Source organism: Malus sylvestris, chromosome 14 (genome assembly GCF_916048215.2).
Source record: "Malus sylvestris chromosome 14, drMalSylv7.2, whole genome shotgun sequence".
NCBI classification, from domain to species: Eukaryota; Viridiplantae; Streptophyta; class Magnoliopsida; order Rosales; family Rosaceae; genus Malus; species Malus sylvestris.
The window spans coordinates 30050209-30071824 of record NC_062273.1 but is presented as its reverse complement, the minus strand read 5'-3'; the positions used below and the strand labels follow the sequence as shown (position 1 = coordinate 30071824).

Here is a 21616-nt window from a genome sequence, read left to right as displayed (position 1 = left end):
TTTTAGTAATCATCCTAGTTTATATTCTGATTTTGCTGAATTAGCAAACAGTTTTATGGAATTAGTGTCATTTCTATTCCGATTCCAAAACATTTAAGTAAACAGCTTTAATAGAAATCCGATTCTGGCTTCTCCTCATTCCAACTCCTCCTCAATTCAATTCCTTCTATTTTCATTACGATTACGTAAATGCACCATTAGTATAACGATTTGGTGCTCCGTTTTGGTTGCTTGTGACGTGCCTCGGTTAAATCCTCTATGGCCTTTATTCTTAGATTGGGTGGCTTCTCATTGAAAAAGAAGTTACTTAGTTCCTAGGGTAAAGAAGTTGTGTTTGTATGCTACTTTTTTCGGTCTATGAAGAGAAAGGAATAATCGGATCTTCAACAACTCTAGGAGTTAAGCTGAAGCTTTGAGGCTTTGCTATCTGGTGCGCGTCTCTCTCTCTACATTATCAAAGGTAAACCTTAATTATTACTATTATTATATGTTAAGATGATGGATTTTTCTGCAAATGTGAAATGTCCCAGCAAATGGAGACCTCCCTCGTTTGAAGTACAGGTCAGAGAAGATAAAGAGACTCCATCCAGTGGATTCGGAGGGCTTTTGCACCTTCACAAAGGACTTCCTCATATTATTTTAAGAAAAAGCATCCGTTCTATAAACCCAAACTCACATTACAAAAGATTTGAGGAATCTTTTAACTTTCTTTCTTTTGTTTAATCTCCCAGGAAGGCAAAACCTAATTATACAATGTAAAGAAACTATGGTATGGCCTACATCTGCAACAACTACAACTTGTGAACTTGTCAATGTAATGGAAGTGCTCCGTTAATCGTAAATGAAACTAACCTGCTAAAAATGCAGCAATTATATAGCCAAAGAGACAAGGGGAAGGTTGAACAATGCACCCCTGAATCCATCTGCTTCACCAGAAGTCTGCACAACTGCAAATTCCATCCTTGAAATGATGAAACCGACTCACATCTCTTACAGTTATTTCTCTCTTTGTAACAAGAGTGATGAACTTTATGGCAGCATGGCAATCACCACAAACCCGCAAATTCTTGGTAACTAAGATGGGTTTGCCCGGGCTCAGACAAAGAATTGCATAGGCAATGGCTAGTTTCTCACTGTGGTAAAGGAGGATTCTTTCTTTCTCCTCTTCCTCAACATCTTGGAGAACAAATCTATTTTCCACACGATATCCCAGCTGTTTCATATCTACTAGTAGTTCTTCTAGTTTTTCATGTATCTGAGCTGACTGAGGATGGGACTGATCTCCACCGACAAATCCATGGATAACGCCATCGATCTCAACCCAACTGCATCCTGGGCTCTTCTTAAGGCCTTGGTCCTTCTGCTTGATTCTGACATCGGCTGCATCATCCCACCTCCCAACAGCACTGTATAAGTTAGATAAAAGGACCAAATTCCCAGTACCTTCAAGTCCTTTCCCTTGAATTTTCTTGGATACTTCTTCCCCGAGTTCCATATTATTATGGACTCTGCATGCAGCAAGCAGTGCACTCCACACACGAACATCAGCCTCAAATGGCATTCTTTGGATGAAACTGTGTGCCTCATCCAAATGTCCTGCCCGGGCGAGAATATCCACCATGCATATGTAATGTTCCATCCTCGGGTTTATGTTGAACTCCTGACTCATTTTACTAAACCAGTGTTTGCCTTCAGTTACAAGCCCCGAATGGCTGCAAGCAGATAAGAGGCCAATGAAAGTCACATCATCGGGCTTAATGCCAGATGACTGCATATGATGGAACTGTGAGATTGCTTCCATCCCAAGGCCATGATTCCCATAACCAACTATCATTGCGTTCCATGAAATAATATCACGCGTAACCATTTTATCAAAAACTTGCCTTCCTATATTGATCTTCCCACACTTTGAGTACATGTCTATTAAGGCATTACAGATTGAGGTGTCTGTACAAAATCCATGAACAATTGAATAAGCATGTCCACAGGCCCCGTGCTGTAGAGCGGCCAAATGTGAACAAGCCGGCAAAACACCCTTCATGGTTGCCACATCTGGATTGATCCCAGACAATTGCATATTATGGAACATAAGTAAAGCTTCCTTTGCATAACCATTCTGCACATAGCCTGAGATGATAGCACCATAAGAAACTGTATCTTTGGAGTTCATTGTATCAAAGAATCTGGCTGCATCATCTATAATCCCACACTTCGCATACACAGATAGCATTGTGTTACCCACCATTTTATCTAAATCAAACCCAGCTTTAATTGCATAGCAATGAACCCGTCTCCCTCTACTCAGATCAGTTAGCTTTGCGCAAGCTCGTAGAATGCTCCCGAGAGTTACTGCTGTTGGATTTATTTCCTCCCGTATAACCATTTCATCAAACAATGTTATTGCCTCTGTCATAGAGTCACAGATAACATATGCACCTATCATAGCACTCCAACAAACCTCGTTCTTGAAATTCATAGCATCAAAGATTCTCCTCGCATAAGCTATGCACTGGCATTTAGAATACATATCCAAAAGCCCAGTACCAAGCACCACCTCACCACTAAAGCCCCTTCTTAGGGAGTAACCATGCATTGCCTTCCCCTGCCTCAATGCATTAGCTTGTGCAACTGTGGGAAGAACCGAAACAATGGTGGAAGAGTTTGGGCTTGTTCCCGCTCCCTGCATTTGAACAAGCAACTGTACAGTGTCATCATAAAGACCGTGCAGTGAAAACCCAGCAATCATTGCATTCCACGCCACAATGTCTTTGTACAGCATGCCATGGAACACGCTCTGAGCCTCCACCAAGTCCCCACATTTGGCGTACAGGTCGATCAAAGCAGTGCAAACGTAGACATCAGAGTGAAGCCCAAGTCCTCTGGCATGCTCATGGATCTCTCGGCCAACTTCGAGTGCTTGTAAACCGGAGCACGCCTTGAGAACAAAAGGGTAAGTATAGTTGGTGGGTTGGACGCCGGATTTGAGCATGCCATAGTACAAGTCGATGGCTTTTTCAAAGGGTCCGTTCCAAGCGTATCCTCTTATCAAAAGGTTCCAAAGAATAACACTTGGTTGGGGAATTTTATCGAACACGCGGCACGCAAGCTGGAGTTGATTGCAGGTTATGTACAAATGGGCTACTTTTTCAAGCAAAAAGGAGCTGTCTTTGAAGTGGGTAGTGTTTTTCAGGAGGAGCTGATGGATTTTCTTGCCTTGAGGGAGGGATTTGGATCGAATGCAGGCTTCGAGAAGGTGTTTGTAATCAAAGTCGAGACGAGTGAGGGTGTTTGTCGAAAAGTTGTGGGTTAATATCACTACGGCTTGCTGAGTGGTATGATAGCATTGACTCCGACTCCGAGAGAGTGATCGCCTTCCAAAACATAACATCTCCCTCCCTCCTTGTTCTCTCTACTTTCGCCTAATCACGACGACTCTCAAACTGTAAACACGAGTTAAACAGACTTTTGCACAAATTTAGAAATAAGGTTTCAACCAAAAGTAAATAAAAATTATATGATTAAAAAATAAAAACTAACGATAACCAAACATAAGATCTCTCAATATTTTATACATTAAATTTTGATATAAGTCTAATTTTGTAATTTATTATCAAGTTTAGGCCACTCAATAATTATATTTTTTATTAAAGGATAATGCTAGATGGCTACGAATTACCCACACAAATTGATCAAGACATTACGCTCCGTCGGAAAGCCTACTCGTCCTTGTACCTCTTCTCCACTTCCTACTCGTCTACGCTCCGTCGGAGCTCAGCTCCAAGAAGTACAATCGCCGTAGCAGCAAAAATAACACCTAGAGCAATCCATGGCGATTTCCAAGAGAAGTTATGTTTACCAGCACGTGGTCATGGATCCAAAGCCGGCCACCACAATCAATTTCCCATAAACGGTGTAGGAGGATATTGTTGCAATGATTTCGGAAGGGAGTCGTTCAGTAAGTTGAATGACAAGCTCATCTGATCCCAAAAGTGAAGCTTGAGGTCCGGAATTCTACCTGTGAATTCGTTTTGCTGAAGAAGGGTGCAATTGGCTTTGGCTATTAAATCTTAGACTGTGCATGCTATGACTGCAATTTGGTATTTGTTCGGTGCAGGTATTACCTTGAATATACAAGTTCTCCATCATCAGGCGGGCTGACAAATCTGCCGGTACAGTGCCGGTTAATCTATTCATTCTAAAGGCCATCGGTTTTAGATGCCTTAGGTGTTAGAAATTAAATTCCATCCCGAATAACACCAGATAGTTGCTTTGAAGGGCGAAGACTAACTACTCTGCCCTTTCGGCAACCACGCCAGTCCATGTGCAGGGGGGCTCACTTTCATTTCATTGCAATATTTCTCCGTTGCAATGTCTGAAAAATTGTAAAGTATTTCTCTGTTGCAATAGTCTTCCACGTAGAAGTTGATCACACTGAGCACCAACGTGTTCTTCTGTTGATATTCGGCATACAAGTCAACTAAGATGTAGCCTTTGAAGTCCTGCACCGTGATTTCTTCACGGAGTATTGGAATTTTAAATTCAACAAGATTAGATCCCGCCAACAACTTCTGAAGTAACTTCAAGAATTCCCCATAAGTTGAGTCGTCAAGTTCAGGATAATCGAGGTAGAGAGGGTTAGCTTTAATCTACTTAATGTTGCCCAAGCAAATTGAAACTATGTAATTGTATGGTACAAATATCTGAAACTATGTAAAGCCATTGAAGTAGAAGCTTTCCAATTGAAGAAGCCATGGACGAAGCAGCATTCCAATTTAGAGAGAGAGAGAGAGAGAGAGAGAGAGAGAGAGAGAGAGAGAGAGAGATAGAGAGTACTTTCCACACAAAAAAAGAGAGGGAGAGAAAGATTAAGGATACGTCATTGATTATTTGATTCAGCATGCATGAGGAATGATAGAAATAAATTTTGGCACAGATTGTGTGTCAATAAGATTTTTTGTTGTTAAAGAAAGATTGGTTTCGTAGTAAAGTACGAACTATGTGGTCAAATATTTAATATGATTCCATAAGATATAGTTGTGATCAATTTAGAAATAGTAATTTCGATTTCATTCATAATGAAATTCTGATGCTATTTTAGTAGATGAAAATAGATAGTACAAGACCTACTATATATTCTCAAAATCTCAATGAGGAGCCAGCCATGCAAATAATCCTTATGTTTCCATATAGAGAGGTAACTACTAACCAGTAACCCCATATACATATGCATGTAATTTCAGCAACAAAAGAGCATGCACTTGACCAGCCATCAACTATACATAAAACATGCACATTAATTCAAGGCTACAAGATATAAAGAAACAATTACAGTCTAGAGGAATGTGTGTTGTTTAGAAACTCATATGTTTCAGATAAATGGCTAGATATTTTATAATTTACGTGTAATTTTATCATTTCAAAAAGAGAGAGAGAGAGGGAGAGGGGCCATGGCCCCTGACCCTTCTTCAGCTTCATCCCGGTACGTGACATCACGTTATTGACATCACACGATCTACATCTAAAGCTTGATGTGGATGTTGTAGTGACTAATAGCTGGTAAAAGTAGAAGAGAAACAATGAAAGACAATAAAATAGTTTGTAAAGGTGAATGAAGATGACAGCCTTGTTTTGAGTTTTGGTCCAGTAGTACAGTATAACTTTAGATAATTTAGTAACTCAACTCGTTGTCAAAATATGATAAGATACACTGTAACTGTAAATTTATTAAGAAGCGTTCAGCTAGAAAGGGATAAAGGGATTGAGCCTTGAAAAAACAAAAGTGAAATTAAGCTACCAAATTAATTAACAAAATATATGATGTGTTGCAAGAGCAAGTGACACATGCTATACTATATTGTGATGAATGTTGAATGTGCGATTGAAATTCACAGTCTAACAACAACGTATTTTGATGATAAATCCTAACATGAGAATGTATGTAATATGTACGAACACACGCATATTTATATGATTTTTGCTTACAAATAAATTTTTTCCTTGGTAAAAACAAATAAGCAAAATTAAAAGATAGGAAAATTTTAAAAACATTCAGTAAGGCCGAGAAGTGTCAATAGGAAGAAGGTTTTGTCTGAGAATCTGGAAAAGGAAAAGTGAGGTCCTGATGAGGAGTGGGGAAAGACCTTAATACAAGGGACTTTCAGTCCTTTTTATACGTGTAGATATATAACATGATCATGATGCCATAAATCATTAGCTAGCTGGCTAGGAGGAGGAGAAGGGCGATCGATCGATCGATCGCCAAGGAAACAATCAGTAACAACAAAACTAGCTAGCTTGCGCCGTGCTTTGATATCAATTATATGGCGCCAGTGGGATTACCTCCCGGTTTTAGGTTCCATCCAACGGACGAGGAGCTGGTGAATTATTATCTCAAGAGGAAAATCAACGGCCAAGAGATTGAGCTCGACATCATTCCTGAAGTTGATCTCTACAAATGCGAGCCTTGGGAATTAGCAGGTCCTTCATCGATCATCATTGAGTACTTTTACTGTATCAACATCATTATTATTCAAGCAGTAACCATTCATGATAGTTAACTTACTGATTAGCGTTTGAGCGTTATCTTAGCATATGTATAATGCAAATTATGTCATCTATATTTAAATGTATAGTTGTATACAGTTACATATTTGATTGGTGCATCAATGCAGAAAAATCGTTTTTGCCAAGTAGAGACCCCGAGTGGTACTTCTTTGGACCCCGGGATCGAAAATACCCTAATGGATTCAGAACAAACAGAGCAACGAGAGCAGGATATTGGAAGTCGACTGGGAAAGACAGGAGAGTGACGTGCCAGAATCGAGCAATCGGAATGAAGAAGACGCTGGTTTACTACAGAGGCCGAGCCCCTCAGGGCATTCGGACTGACTGGGTCATGCACGAGTATCGCCTCGATGACAAGGACTACTACTGCTCCTCCGACCTCGACACCTCCTCCTCATCATCTGCCGCAATTCAGGTACCATATTCTCCATCAATTTATACACGCATTGTTTGTGCTCTAAATTAATTAATAATACACACATAAGTATACATATATATATATGTCCACATGTTAATTAGTCAATTGGGAGGATTAAGCATTCTTTGTATCTGTAACTCATTTTATTTGTCCCAAAATATTCTCATCATCAAATTGATGAGTATGGTGGGATTCAATTAATGATAGGTGCGAGTGTGACTTATAAATTCTAGATGATCACTTACTAATTTATTCATTAGAAGGAACTCACTAGTGTCACCGTTACTGATTATTTAATGAAAATGAAAGACAAGATGATTAGAATGATTATAGTGAGCTTTAGTTGGGGGAACTACAATTTCACATTGTATTTCAACAATCAAACCATTTATTTTTCAAGTTTTTGTCAAAAATGATCCCTACAAAAATCACACAGAACAGAAACCATAAGACCATTGTTTCAGAGATTTATCTTTTTCCGAAACAGCATACAATATTTTACCTAAAAAGCATGAAGTTCGATGCTTGAGGCGGGGAGAAAAGCATTTTCTTTTTTCATGCTTTTTATTATAATTTTACCTCTTTTGCAGCGTGAGATGCAAAAGCTTGGCTACGCTGCCCCTATAAACTTAATTAACACTCCACTTAAAAGAAAAATTAATCGATTAATTAAAGAGCATAATCAGTCAGAAAGCTTTGGACCATAAGTTAATAGTGTATAATAATGAAAAGTAAAACTATCCACGTAAAACTTGCATGAGTTTGCATTTGCATGCATGGAATTTACGATATTATACTTTGAAATATATAAATAACGGAATAAAAATAGCTGACAATATTCGTTGCTTGCAGTGGATCACTTAAATCTCTTTTCTTTTTCTAATCAGACAAAAGTACAATCCTCCACAAGATTCAGATATGAATTAATATTCCTTAATTAACTCAAGCTTAATTAAGAATTATGGATTATTATAATGTAATTACGTTTGATCATACAACTAATTAACCACAAAAAGCAGCCTTGCTAGCTCCACATCGATCACTTTCATTTATGTAAGGTGTCGGGGGCTTTTTACTTTATTCCGAACTCCAAAATAATATTAACATGCGTATATTGTTATAAATTATACGAGAACTTTTTTAGTATTTCAGAAATACGGTACACCAAATGACATAACACGAGTAGTTTGATATTTGAAAAAAAAAATTTCATTTATATTGTGATATTTGGTGTATTAAGCTGTGTTCTAGCAGGACCGACACATTAAAAAATCTCCCATTTTACAATATCATTCCAACTCCTTTACCCTTTGACTAGATAAATTAACAAATATTGAATTTATATAGCAGGATTCTTTTGCATTGTGTCGCGTGTTTAAGAAAAATGGCATTTGCGCGGAGATTGAAGAGCAGCAAGGCCAATCAAGTCATTTAACACTAAATAATATTCATGAACGATCACAAGGTGTAAACAATGATCATTGTGATCAAACCATGTCACCGGAGATTCTGATGGCATCGTCATCGTCGATCTCATGCCTGCAGGAGGAAGATGACAAAGACGATTCCTGGATGCAGTTCATCACAGATGATACGTGGATGCAGTGTTCTTCTAACACCGGTGTCAGTGGTGAAGATCAGCTCTCTCATGTGGCCTTCACAAACTAACTGATCAGAGAAGATGAGTACATGGATGGTTACCGGAATTGGTGTTAATTAACAGTAAATAACCTGAAAATGCATGCTTGGACGGATGTAATTTTCAAACAATAAAATACAACATATATATACACGATTTCATGAAGAACACTAGACAAAGTTTGTAAGGTTTGTCACCGTATCTTCATTAATTTGTAGATTAATTATATTAAATTGGCTTTAGCCATTTTATGACGGTTTGGTTTGGTTTGGTTTAGTTTTGTTGGTGGATTCTCTTGAGAGTCAGTTTATCAGATGACCAGTCTAGAAATTTAGTTATTAACCTCTTTCCTGAGGTGATTTGGATGTTACTTGTGGAATAAATATATACAATACATTTTTAACGATTGGATTTTGAAGTTACCTCTTGAATGTCATATCAATCTTCACAGTTTCCACTGCTTGAATTCTGCAGAGCCTACCATGAAGGAACTAGCATTTCGATGCCCACCGACTCCTAATTCCTGAGAAGAAAATGCAAAACGCATTTTAGCTTTTCCCAAAGTACTACGTATATGTGCCAGTTAATTCCATGTTTAACAGGCAGAAAGAAAATCCATATGATGAGAGAACACCCTGTGAGATGAGTGTTGTGTCTTCGGTGTCCACACTCCTAAGGCTTATTTTTAGCATTTGGTCATTTTCAAGCTCAGGCACTCTGTATACAACAGCACCAATGCCCCTACAGAGAATTTGAAAGAAAAAAAAAACATAACTAAAATGTAAAATGGAAGGATAGCACCGATTACAATACATCTCAAACAAGTTACTGAATGTGCATTGGGTATCCAGATGGGTGGAACAGTTTGAGTTGAGCTTAATAAAAACTACTGCAGGTGATGGAAGCCATGCTCTGGAAGAGATCAACCACAATAAACAGGCATAAAAAAACAATTCCACATAAAACAAAAAAAATAACATGAATATAGTTCTGAAAAATGAAGATGACAGGATACACCTCATTCGTACTAAGTTTATCCACATTGATTTCAAACTGAAAAACAAGATGAAATCATGAATTGCTAGAATAGTGCATTCAAGGAGTCTAACATGGGTCCAATTAACCAGACTTTTTACCAAGTAAAACATGAACAAATATAGGCCCCACTGGTTCAACATGCTTCAGTCCTAACATCAGTTTGGTTTTTGGATATAGAGCTCTATCTTTACATCGCATGGTTTCTCCCTTAAAACTTTTACATTTTCTTTCTACAGTTCTTTTAATTGCAAATCAGTTCGCAAATGGAGAAACTACTTCCTCAAATAAAATTCCTTTGCCAAAAATTTCATCATCATGAATGCAGCTCTTGAAAAGATTACTACTATGTCGGTGGTTGAAATTCCATTTTTTAGTAAATTACTTGGTCCTCGATTTCTGACCCTGCAAACAGAATGGATTGAAAGGCATGGATTGCAAATCTAAGAAAGGGCAGTTTCTGGAGAATGGAATTCCACAATTGAGTAAACTCTCCTCTATGAGGACACAACTGAGACGTCTCCAATCAGTTGATCTTTCAACTAAGGGGACATTTTCTCCATTTGAATGAATGAATGAAATTCTGCCACAGTTATATAAATAAACATGATAACTGAGGAACTACCAGTGTCCTATATAAGATGCCACTCCAATGCTATAAAAGGGAAAAAAATGCTATATTCATTGTGCAATTGTTAACACTGCTTTATAGTTTTGTTCATTCAACTTTCTTGGTGGATTTAACTTATAAACTATAAAGACAAGAATTGGAATGTGATAAGCAAAATACATTGTGGCATCACCACAACAGCAGCACTTTTGAAGAAAGCAGAAACAAGGCAAGAAATTCAATAACTTTCACAAAATTCGAACTAGAACCAATGATAAAATCACACTAAATTCAAACTAAAAAAGCCCAAAACTTGCAATCTTAATGCATTGCAGTAATGTAAAGAGTGGCAACATTAAGCGTGCGCCGAACACTATTGAAAAGTTTGGAAAGGAAAAAAGTAACAAAGTGACCAGACAAAAATTCCGATACATGTATACATTTCAAGACCGTGAGCAAGGAAACAGAACGGCACATACCTTAAGTTTAGACTACGGCTTTTAGTAGCTAATTGATGTCCGAGTTCACTCCTCAGCTCGGAGATAGAATCTGCATTGACAGCCTACAAGCAGAAAAGATAAGACTATGCATAAACACACTCACACACACACACACAGAGCTGCAGCAGCAGTCCAATAGAATGCAGAAAAGAAGTATACTAATAATACCAGGCAATTTCCAAAAGCTCCACCGCCAAGCTCAATTTCATAAGACTTACTGAGAGCTTCATCTAATTTCTGCTTTTCCGATAACTCGCCATTCCTTCACTAATCAAGGACTCCAAATCCAAAGAAAGCAGCTGCTCATTCAAACCAAAAATCAATAAAGCACACAACTTTTCAGTAATTTCAACGCCATCAATTAATGAAGCAAGCAAACTTGAAATTACGTATTGGAACAAAGATGGGTTCAGCCCGACGTCGTACTGAAGGTTCAAATCTTTGAGACCACTACTGAAAGCTTTACCGTTGGGAAGCTTCCACCTCCATAGATCACCATCTTCGATATACTCGAAAGCGATGGTGGCGCCGCACCTGTTCATGTCTACGACGCCGGCCACATTTCCGCCAATGGGGGTTCCAATGGCACTCTTGTGGTGGTCCAAGACCACGACGTTTGGGACCATGGAGGAGATCTTCTGGACAAAACCGGGGGGACCCACGAAGTCGAGGAGGTACAACCCTAGTTACAAGAAAAGGTAACAAATAAAGGACATAATACCTTTCCTAAAACAAGACTCTAATAATTACAAAAATATTTACATTCTCTTTTCTACTAACTATTAACTTATTCCAATACTCCCCCTCAAGTTGGAGCATAGATATTACTCATGCCCAACTTGACAAACGACTCACCAAACCTTCTACTGCACACGGCATGGGTAAGTACATCTGCAAGTTGTTCCTCTGAGTTCACAAATGGTATTGACACAATCTTCTTCTCCAGCTTTTCTTTGATAAAATGTCTATCAACTTCAACATGCTTAGTCCTGTCATGCTGTACTGGATTCTCGGCTATCTCTCTGGCGGACTTATTATCACAATACAACTTCATTGCCTCCTTCTATGTAAAACCAAGACTCAAGTAACTTTCGCAGCCAAAGCATCTCACATACACCATGTGCCATTCCCCTATATTCGGCTTCGGCAGAAGACCGTGACACCACATTTTGCTTCTTGCTCCTCCACGTAACCAAATTACCTCCAACGAATGTAAAATACCCTGATGCAGACCTTTTATCTGTCACATCACCGGCCCAATCAGCATCCGTAAATCCCTCGATCCTCATATGCCCATGACACTCATACAAAACTCCTTTACCCGAAGCGGACTTTAAGTATGCCAAGATTCTCATCACTGCCTCCATATGATCTACACTTGGTGAGTGCATAAATTGACTAACCACACTTACCGCGTAAGCAATATCCGGACGAGTATGAGACAAATAAATCAGCCTCCCCACCAGTCTTTGATATCTCCCTTTGTCAACCGGTTCCTGATCTGGATACATCCCCAAATAATGTTTCTCTACGATAGGAGTGTCCACAGGTTTACATCCCAGCATGCCTGTTTCCTTTAATAAATCCAGAACATATTTACGTTGAGACAAGAAAATTCCTTTAGATGACCGAGCGACTTCCACTCCAAGAAAGTATTTTAAATCTCCCAAATTCTTCATCTCAAACTCAGCAGCAAGGTTTTGTTCAAGCTTCATCATCTCTTCTGAATCATCACCGGTTATTATCATGTCATCTACATAAATTATTAAGGCAGTCACTTTACCACTTCCCCGTTTCACAAATAATGTATGATCCGAATGACTTTGATAATACCCAAACCTCCTCATAACCTGAGTAAATCTCCCAAACCATGCACGAGGTGATTGCTTAAGTCCATAGAGTGACTTTCGCAATCTACATACTCCGGTTTTTCCTCCGGCATTGTACCCCGGAGGAAAATCCATATATACCTCTTCTTCTAAGTGCCCATGAAGAAAAGCATTCTTTACATCAAACTGTTTCAGTGGCCAATTCAAGTTTGCAGCTAAAGAAATCAGAACACGTACCGTATTCATCTTCGCTACTGGAGAAAAAGTTTCCTGATAGTCAATACCATAAGTTTGAGTATACCCCTTTGCTACTAACCTTGCTTTATATCTGTCTACCTATCCGTCCGCCTTATATTTAATTGTAAAGACCCATCTACACCCAACCGGCTTCTTTCCTTTGGGTAGCTCCATTATCTCCCATGTACCATTTTTATGTAGTGCCATCATTTCCTCATCCATCGCAGCAGCCCATTTAGGATCCATCAAGGCCTCCTCCACTCGGGTTGGTGCTTGAAGTGCTTCCACATTATTTACCCAGGCTTGACGTTCCGGTGCAAGGTTCGAGCATGACACATAGTTAGCTATTGGATACTTCACTTTCCCTTCAGGAGAAAACCTGTTAGGAGGAACACCACGATTTTGCCTTGGCGGCAACTGATATGTACTCTTAATATTATCTTGATTAGTTACATAAGCATTAGTAGTACTTACCTCAGGAATACTCAGAGAAGACACATTGGGTGGCACTATCGAGCTTGAGAGAGAGAGGGTAGTGAGTTCGGTAGTTCCTTGCTGAAGAGGTGTACCAGGTTCGGCAATATCATTCTCGGCAGCAGCTCCCCCTCCTGCATCACACTTGGCATCCTGTGGAGATCCACTAGCTTCATTCACGTTATCCCCTTTCACGGCATGCACGGCAAGGTCTTGCCGTGACACCTCTTCACTACCATTTGTATCACCAATTTCTCCCCCTACGCTACATATTTCCAACCACCTAAGATCACCACAAGTAGTCTCCCCCTGATGATCAGAAAGTGGTGAAACTGAAGCATAAAAGAACTCGGACTCAGAAAAATTAACATCCATGGTCACATACATATGGCGAGTTTCGTGGTGATAGCACTTATACCCTTTTTGTTGAGGAGAAAAACCCAAAAAAACACAGCGGTGAGCACATGGATCTAGCTTACTCCGATGAACCTTGTGAATATGAACATAAACTACACACCCGAATACCCGAGAAGGAAGATGATGACTCGATACAATGGGTACAAACTCTGCCAACACTTGAAGAGGTGTTCTAAAGTCCACAACCCGGGAAGGCATACGATTAATGACATACACTGCATAGGTGACAGCTTCAGGCCAGAACCGTTGAGGAACTGACGCACCAATGAGCAAAGCACGGGCAGTTTCCAGGATATGGCGGTTCTTTCTCTCCGCAACCCCATTTTGTTGTGGGGTATGAGGACAAGTGGTCTCATGTAAGATTCCTCGATCCTGAAGAAAACTGGACAACTCGGAACCAATATACTCTCCTCCATTATCTGAGCGGAGAACTTTAATAACAGAGGAATATTGGGTAGCTACCATTTGAGAAAAAGACCGAAACACCATACTCACATCACTTTTGTTTTTCATCACATAAATCCACGTCATACGAGTACAATCATCCACAAAGGTAACAAACCATTTAACTCCAGATATAGTACTAACTGGAGAGGGACCCCAAACATCTGAATGCACAAGATCAAAAGGAAATAATCTTTTATTCATACTAGAAGGAAACGAAACGCGATGACTTTTCGCGAGAATACATACTTCACAATGTAAGTCTGATTCTTTTATTTCATGAAATAAACTAGGCAACATACGCCTTAAATAACCAAAGGAAGCATGTCCTAACCGACGATGCAATAACCAAACTTCTTGTAAATTATTGGTACGGGATGCTCGAACCATATTAGCTTTGCCAGGAACGACGTCATCCACATAATATAACCCCTTTCTCTTAGTGCCTCGCCCAATTATCTCCTTGGTCTGAATATCCTGAAGCAAACAAAACATGGGATACATAAGTACAACACAATCTAATTGCTCAGTAACTTGAGGAATAGATAACAAATTATGAGACAACGAGGGAACAAGCAGGCAGTGATGGAGGGGAAGGGCCGGTGTGAGTTGTATTGTGCCGGCCCCCAAAACTGATGTTATTGTTCCGTTAGCCGTTGTTATACACTCCTGTGGACTTGCTGTCATACTAGTAAATAAATTCTTATCAAAAGTCATATGATCAGTTGCACCCGAGTCTAGAATCCAACCTGGATGATGCTCCACATCCGAGGCTAAAAGAACACGCCCCATACTACCTAAAGTGTCATGAGTTTCACTATGAGTGGTCCTAGTCAACAAACTGTGACTCGGGTCACTTGAGGAGGGCACGGCATCCTTGATGGCAATGGCGCTGGATCCACGGCTTCCACTTGCTCCATTAGCAACTCGCTCCTTAGCACGTAATTTTTTCTTCAATTCGGGAAACCATTCGGGTACCCCATGTTTCTGAAAACATGTATCCTCTGTATGACGGGTTTGACCACAAAAGGTGCACTTCAGATCATCCTTGTTTTCCTGAGTGAATGGCCGAGAATTGGCCATTGGAGATGGGTTAAACCCTCGGCTACCTGATGGTGGCCGTGATACCATGGCTACGGAAGGAGCTCCTCTTTGGTTCCCCACACCACTACTTCCCATCATAGTTGCATGGCGTTGTGCTTCTCGCCTAACAACCGAGAACACCTCCTCTACAGATGGTAAAGGTTGAGTTCTCAGAATATCACTACGTACTTTGTCAAAAATATCATCAAGCCCTGCTAGGAAAGCATACACACGGTCCAGTTGAATTTCTTCTCGGAGTGTCTTCAAGTCAACTGCACACTCCATCTTGATTGGTCTTCTCTGATCCAATTCTTGCCAAACTGCTTTGAGATCGGCATAATACACACCGATAGGTCTTCCTTCCTGGCGAAGTCGGAATGACTTCACCTTCAACTCATAAATCTGAGAAATATCAGACCCATCATAATGCGTTCGAGCAACTTCTTCCCAGACTTCTTTAGCAGTACGAAGATGAATGAAAAAACCCATGATGGTAGGATCCATGGAATTAATCAACCACCCTTTTACAATTGCATTCCCGGTTTCCCAAGCTTCATACTCAACACTGTCCTCCTTGGGCTCTTTGATGCTTCCTGTCACGAACCCTTTCTTACCACGTCCCGCGATATGCATCTCCAATACCTTGGACCACAGATGATAGTTTGATCCATTCAGCTTTACAGTACTTGGTACAGCCGAAGCATCACTTTGGATTACCACCGGATTGACAACTGACCCACGGGTGGAGCCAGACACCACACCCTCCAACTTCAAACCCCTCTCATCTTTGTTACCTGCCATTAATACAACCTCACAATACACACACGCACGCAGCAACCAAAAAAGTCAGACTTGCTGCAAGGATGCAGCGGCACTATCCAACCTCGGCTGGATCTTTTTCTGGTTTCACGATGGCAGCAACACGGTGGACGTTCTAGGGTTACTCTTGGCTCTAGTGCCAAAATAGAACTTTACGGGATAATCTCTGTGTATTCCATAATTCTCAATAAAAGGATATGTACAACCCTAGTTACAAGAAAGGTAACAAATAAAGGACATAATACCTTTCCTAAAACAAGACTCTAATAATTACAAAAATATTTACATTCTCTTTTCTACTAACTATTAACTTATTCCAATACCATGGAGGAGATCTTCTGGACAAAACCGGGGGGACCCACGAAGTTGAGGAGGTAGAGGTGGTCGATGTTGGGGAGAGGGAAGTGTTGGGGGGTGATGGGGCTGTAAACGGTGTTGGGGAAAAAGAGGGGTTCGGCAGAGACGGCGGAGAAGTAGATCCGGACAAGAGTAGTGGTACAGCACAGCCGGTCTCCTGTTAACTACCATATTCAACCTTGCCGCAGCGCCACTCTGCCTCTTCTACCTTCTAAAAATTGATTCAAGTTGGAGGCTTGATGACAGAAAATTTGAGTAATGCTAGGGATTAAACTTGTAAACTAAATTTTGTAAAGTAAATGACGTAGAAGTTGATGAGGAAACATTTATAAACGTACTCATTTTTTATTGATAACACATCATTTAGTTTGCAAATTTATGATGCTTTGCCAATTATCAATGTCAAGTAAGGCTTTCGTTTTGTACCACTGAAGAGAGCTTAAGAAATGCTTTCCAAAATTTTGGACAACTTGTATTAATGGGGAGAATATATCAAGGAGAGTGTATTAATGGTGAGAATGCATTCACCAAGTGAAGCAACAATGCATCGAGGAGAGTGTCATAGGAGAACTAGAGTTTCATAGTAATTTTAAACACTCTGATGATAAAAGGGAGATCTTGGACACTTGGGATTTTGGCTTACTTCTATCAGGGCCCCTTATGAAGAATGGATACCTTGATTGGCAACGTGAAAAAGGTTTCTATCACCTTGTTATGATCATCTAAACCAATGGTGTGCGTAAACTTAGCATGAGCATCAAACATACGATACCACGAGAAGTGTAGGCATCGCATGCTCTGCTCTAACATGATGCCATCATTTCAGCTGCGCTGCCCTGATTGTGACTGTCATTATTTTCAGAAACATGTGTTAGCCTCAGATCATAACCTAAAACTAGCCGGCTACATATCAAAGCGAAATGTGCCAACGTTAGGAGGGAAACCGCTACTAGGTGTAATCTTCTCTTAAATTTTCTACATGCTTTCAATTGGAAATCTTTGCTTATTGGCGTCTAGCTCCAACGACTATAGTCTTTTATACCTGTTCTAGTGTCTAGACAGTCGGTTGTTTTTGAGCTTGAAGAAACATTGAGCTGTTTGTTTTATGAAGATTGTGTCCTGTGTGACTTCAGAAGATTATATGTAGTGAACTGATGATTGCCTTTTGAACCTTCAAAATTTTCTAGTTTATGACGATTGCTGCGCATACCAGCACTCATTTCCAGTATCTTCAGTAGCATCGCTTTATCAGCTCGTCCACATGACATATCAGATATTGAGTCTTTCTTTGCTTCTTGTTTACTCTCTCAGTTTTTGGATGGCAGGGTAATATTTGTTGAAGTTGCAAAGCCGAGATCAGAGCTTCGTCAACCTCCCAAACAAAACCCAAGACGGTATTGAAATGTCAGCTGTAGCCGTGATTGTTGTTTAACATGCAAGTCCTTGGTGCCTTCACTGGTCTGGACTGTCTTGTGTCCACTTTGTTTGAATTCTCATTTTTGTATGCTCTGTTTAACGTATGATTGTATGATTCAATTAACGATTCAAACTTCTCTTTCTCCGTTATGTCAAGGCAAGCAAAAATTCATATGACTGCATAAACTGGAAATGCGAAAATCGCTTCCCTGGATTGCATAAACTGCGATCAAGAAACAGTCGAGGAAACGAATAACTATTCAATTGAGGCCTCTAATACTTTCATTTAAAGAATAGGGTTCAAAGAATACACCCAGAAAGGAAGTTACAATTATTGCTTGTTGCAAAACTGCAACATCATCCGACTGGAAGATATCGAATTGTAAACTTTCAATCACAGGCACGTATTGCAATAAACTTGAAAACAGAACATCCGGAATGCAAAACTATGAGCAGACACGAGCCCTTCGCCTGTCCCTCATGTCTTCATAAACCATGGCAGATGAGTTCTTATTTACATCTGCTAAACATCTTTTGTACGCTGCAAACCCCTTCCGTGAACTGCAGGGCTCCGAACAAGTTTCTTCGCGTAATGAATCGACAGCCTCTATGTGGCTCTCACCTAAACTTTCCACTGCACTATGAAAGGATCTTTCCGTAATTTTAGATGAGTTTTCGTTACATGATCTGACGTGACGGTACGGTAAACCATGATGCATAGCCCACCATGGCAGAGGAGCTTCAGGATTAGGGCTATGTTTTTGGTGTTCCCATTTTGTTGTAGCAACACAAGCCGATGAAACCACGTTGCCAACAATCCCACCAAGTGTTAAATTCGTATCTAATTGATCTGATCTTGATATTTGAACAAGCTTATCATTCTCCCTCTCACAGTTGTCTTGTTCCACCTTTGACGTCAATGTCTTAGGCTCGTCAGCACCAGGTGGAGATTGTTTCTCCGAGTCTGGTACCAAAACTGTCCTTCCAAAGAGCTTAATGCTCACAGAAGCTCTTATATTGCCGGCATCATCTTCAGTATTCACAGTGTGCTTGGAACCTGGTCTGTAATTCTGGAAATCCAGATCAATACAAGGGCAACCAGAGTCAGAACCCAAAACAGAATAAAGGAATCTAAATTCATAATCAGCATAACAGTTCATCATACCACGGATGGAAATTTTTCCAAATGGACCGATGGCGAGGACCCTTTCACTTCATCAGCGGATGAGTTGGACGCCATGTAATCACTCTCTTTTCCAAAGGGGGATAAGCTTGTAGAGTGCATGTCAGTGGTACATGAAGTCGGGGGTGGAGATATGTTATGCTGGTCGAAAGCTGCAGACCCCAGTACATCTGAATCATATGCAGATAGTACTGAAGTGGGAGATTGTTGGTCTTTCCCTTGAGCTGAAAATTGTGGGGACGGTGACCTTTCTGGTGATCCATTGAGATAATCCACTGATTTACGTGGATAAGGATGCACAGGCTTCCGCTTAGGCCGGGGAGGAGGAATCTCAATCAGTCTGGTGGAGCCTTCGCTAGGACCACATGATTCCTTAGATACCTGAAAGCAAGACAAACCATATTAATACAGTGAAGGACACATGCTAACTAAAGAATACGGCCGAATGATGATTTAATGGCACAGGGTCTTGAATATTTAACTAAAGAAATTTCAGAATCCTGTACATACTATTAAAGGAAATAGGGACTAAGGTCGAATAGGCATTAAACCTTAGAGAAGAACTTTTGAGCATGACTTCGAATTTGAACTGCAGTTTTGGTGCCTACATATTCTGCATAAAGATAAGTTTAACTTCATCGTCAGATGGTGTGAAAGAAACTAGCTCTAGAATATAGATACAGTTATGAGGCACTGAGCTTATACCTTCTATTTGACGCCAACCTCGGCCGTACAATTTCAAGGCTTCAAGGAACTTCTGATGCTCCTCCTCTGTCCATTTTTCTCTTTGTTTTGTAATCGTATACGGTTTCCTAACCTGAAGAAACAAGGCAAAAACAAAGAACCGTTCAGCGAAAATTTGAGTAGGTAGGTACATAAATTTAGGCAAATGGAAACCCCCCTGCAACGAAAGCAATGAAAGGAAGGTGACCTTGGGTGCATGGTCATTGCCAAATGAACAAATCTCCGCATTAGATTGCGCATCACCGTTTGAACTGCAATTTCCAACCGCAACAGAGGCGTTTGAACCTGCGGCTTCAATCTGATCCTATGTCCAAACAAAAAGTCGGGTTGATACTTTTGATTCCAACGTAGTAAAAAAACAAGCGAAAAAGCGTTCATCATTAGTACACAATTCAGTTCGAAAACACGAAACAAAATAATTCTGCACGAGTTTGAAGACATAAAAAACGAGCCGCATCGCATTACTAACCCACTACAGACTAGAGAAATCAGGCAAATTGCCTGATCTTGTTACCAGAAACACAATCAATCCAAGAAAACATATTCATTAATTGATCATAAACTTAATAACTGTGAATAAGGTAACAACTGCATCAAAGTCTAATCTTGATTTGAGACATCTATCTAAGCGTGCATCGAATCGAAAGCCAAATTCCTCAACTTTTGGAACAAATTGTACCAAGAAAGTATTCACTCACATACCATGATCAAATTCCGACCAACATAGTAACACAGATTGCTTTTGCATACCTCAACTGCCATTGCTGCTCAAATCAAACAGAACAAGTCCGACACGTTTACTCCCAACCAAACCTGTAATCTGAGAAATTGATTCCCAACAAATCAAAACAGAATTTCATCAATTGGATATTCCCCTGAATCTAAATTAATAAATAAATAAATAAAACAAATTATTTATGAACATATAAGGTTAAATAAGAACCAAGAATCAAACTTTATGAACAATTATTTTTCTGAAAAAAAAAAGAAAAGAAAAGATTTTTATGGGAAAATAAAGCAGATCAATCAGAAGCTTACCTGAAATGGTATTTGAAAGACTGAAAATAAACTTTGTCTCGACAGTTTTCTAAGTGGGAGAGAAAACTGAAAATAAACTTTCCGGAGAAACAAACAAACGGATTCCGCCGTCGGATTGCCGGAAAATACAAGAAAACAGAAAATCCGAATCGAGAGGAGGAGAGGAAGGAGGATGTAAAGAGATGAGAAGAAGGAAATGGGGGAGTCGAGAAGAAGCGCACAAGGAAACCCAGAGTTAAATGGAGGAGGAAGAAAGTAAAACCAGGGGCTGCCACGTCAGAGTCAGACTGAGAATATTAATTTCAATTTAATTGTTTGAGAAAATAAAAAAGGATATTTAACAAGTTTGGGAAGGAAAGGAAAACTCTGGAAGGGAGTGGCGGAATGGGGAAGTCTTGTGGCTGAGAACGCAGGGGGCCCACGGCCACCCGGCACTTTCTAGTGCTCCGTCTCCGACCTTTTCGGCTTTTCTCCCATATTAACAAAACCCCACAAAAAATCCGCATTTTATTTTATTTTTTCTTGATATTCTTGTGGAAGATATTTAATCTCCCCAATACTCAAACACAGATTCGGATAATTACTACAAGATTGAGTCTTTTCACACCTATTAGATATTTCCATCCTATATTCCAAAAATACACTCGTCACTATCTCATGTTTTACTATTATTTTTCAGAGCTGCTATTGATATTGTAAAATAATTCTTGTACTTTTATGATTAAATATTATAGTCATGTGATACAAAATTAAATATGTCACATCTTGGTTTGGATTCCCACCACGTTCCGGTTCGACTCCGTCATAAC

The 21616-nt window shown here is 39.8% G+C and overlaps 3 protein-coding genes, 1 long non-coding RNA gene and 1 pseudogene across 5 annotated transcripts; 2 read left to right on the top strand and 3 right to left on the bottom strand.

Moving 5' to 3' along the window:
• Positions 1-604: 604 nt before the first annotated feature.
• Positions 605-3979, bottom strand: LOC126599945 (pentatricopeptide repeat-containing protein At3g16610). Its single transcript, XM_050266422.1, has 2 exons — positions 3681-3979; positions 605-3440 (listed from the first exon to the last, which is right to left on the bottom strand). Exon 2 carries the CDS (start codon positions 3386-3388, stop codon positions 929-931), a length of 2460 nt encoding a protein of 819 aa, XP_050122379.1. The 5' UTR covers positions 3389-3440; positions 3681-3979; the 3' UTR covers positions 605-928.
• Positions 3882-4747, top strand: LOC126599948 (uncharacterized). Its single transcript, XR_007615316.1, has 2 exons — positions 3882-4001; positions 4115-4747. It is a non-coding gene; the product is annotated as an uncharacterized LOC126599948 (long non-coding RNA).
• A 1447-nt stretch (positions 4748-6194) lies between these two features.
• Positions 6195-9024, top strand: LOC126599947 (NAC domain-containing protein 54-like). 2 transcript variants are annotated; one of them, XM_050266425.1, is made up of 3 exons: positions 6195-6477; positions 6672-6979; positions 8333-9024. In XM_050266425.1, the coding sequence occupies exons 1-3, from the start codon at positions 6321-6323 to the stop codon at positions 8648-8650; spliced, it is 783 nt and encodes a 260-aa protein (XP_050122382.1). In that variant the 5' UTR covers positions 6195-6320; the 3' UTR covers positions 8651-9024. The 2 variants fall into 2 exon arrangements, with proteins under 2 accessions (XP_050122382.1, XP_050122381.1); XM_050266424.1 differs by having other exon boundaries at positions 8330-9024.
• Positions 8385-17191, bottom strand: LOC126599199 (uncharacterized; annotated as a pseudogene).
• Positions 17192-18095: 904 nt separating this feature from the next.
• On the bottom strand, positions 18096-21528 carry LOC126599946 (protein REVEILLE 7-like). The gene is made up of 7 exons (XM_050266423.1): positions 20808-21528; positions 20520-20589; positions 19957-20073; positions 19731-19842; positions 19577-19638; positions 19008-19406; positions 18096-18912 (listed from the first exon to the last, which is right to left on the bottom strand). Exons 2-7 carry the CDS (start codon positions 20529-20531, stop codon positions 18289-18291), a joined length of 1326 nt encoding a protein of 441 aa, XP_050122380.1. The 5' UTR covers positions 20532-20589; positions 20808-21528; the 3' UTR covers positions 18096-18288.
• Positions 21529-21616: the final 88 nt, after the last annotated feature.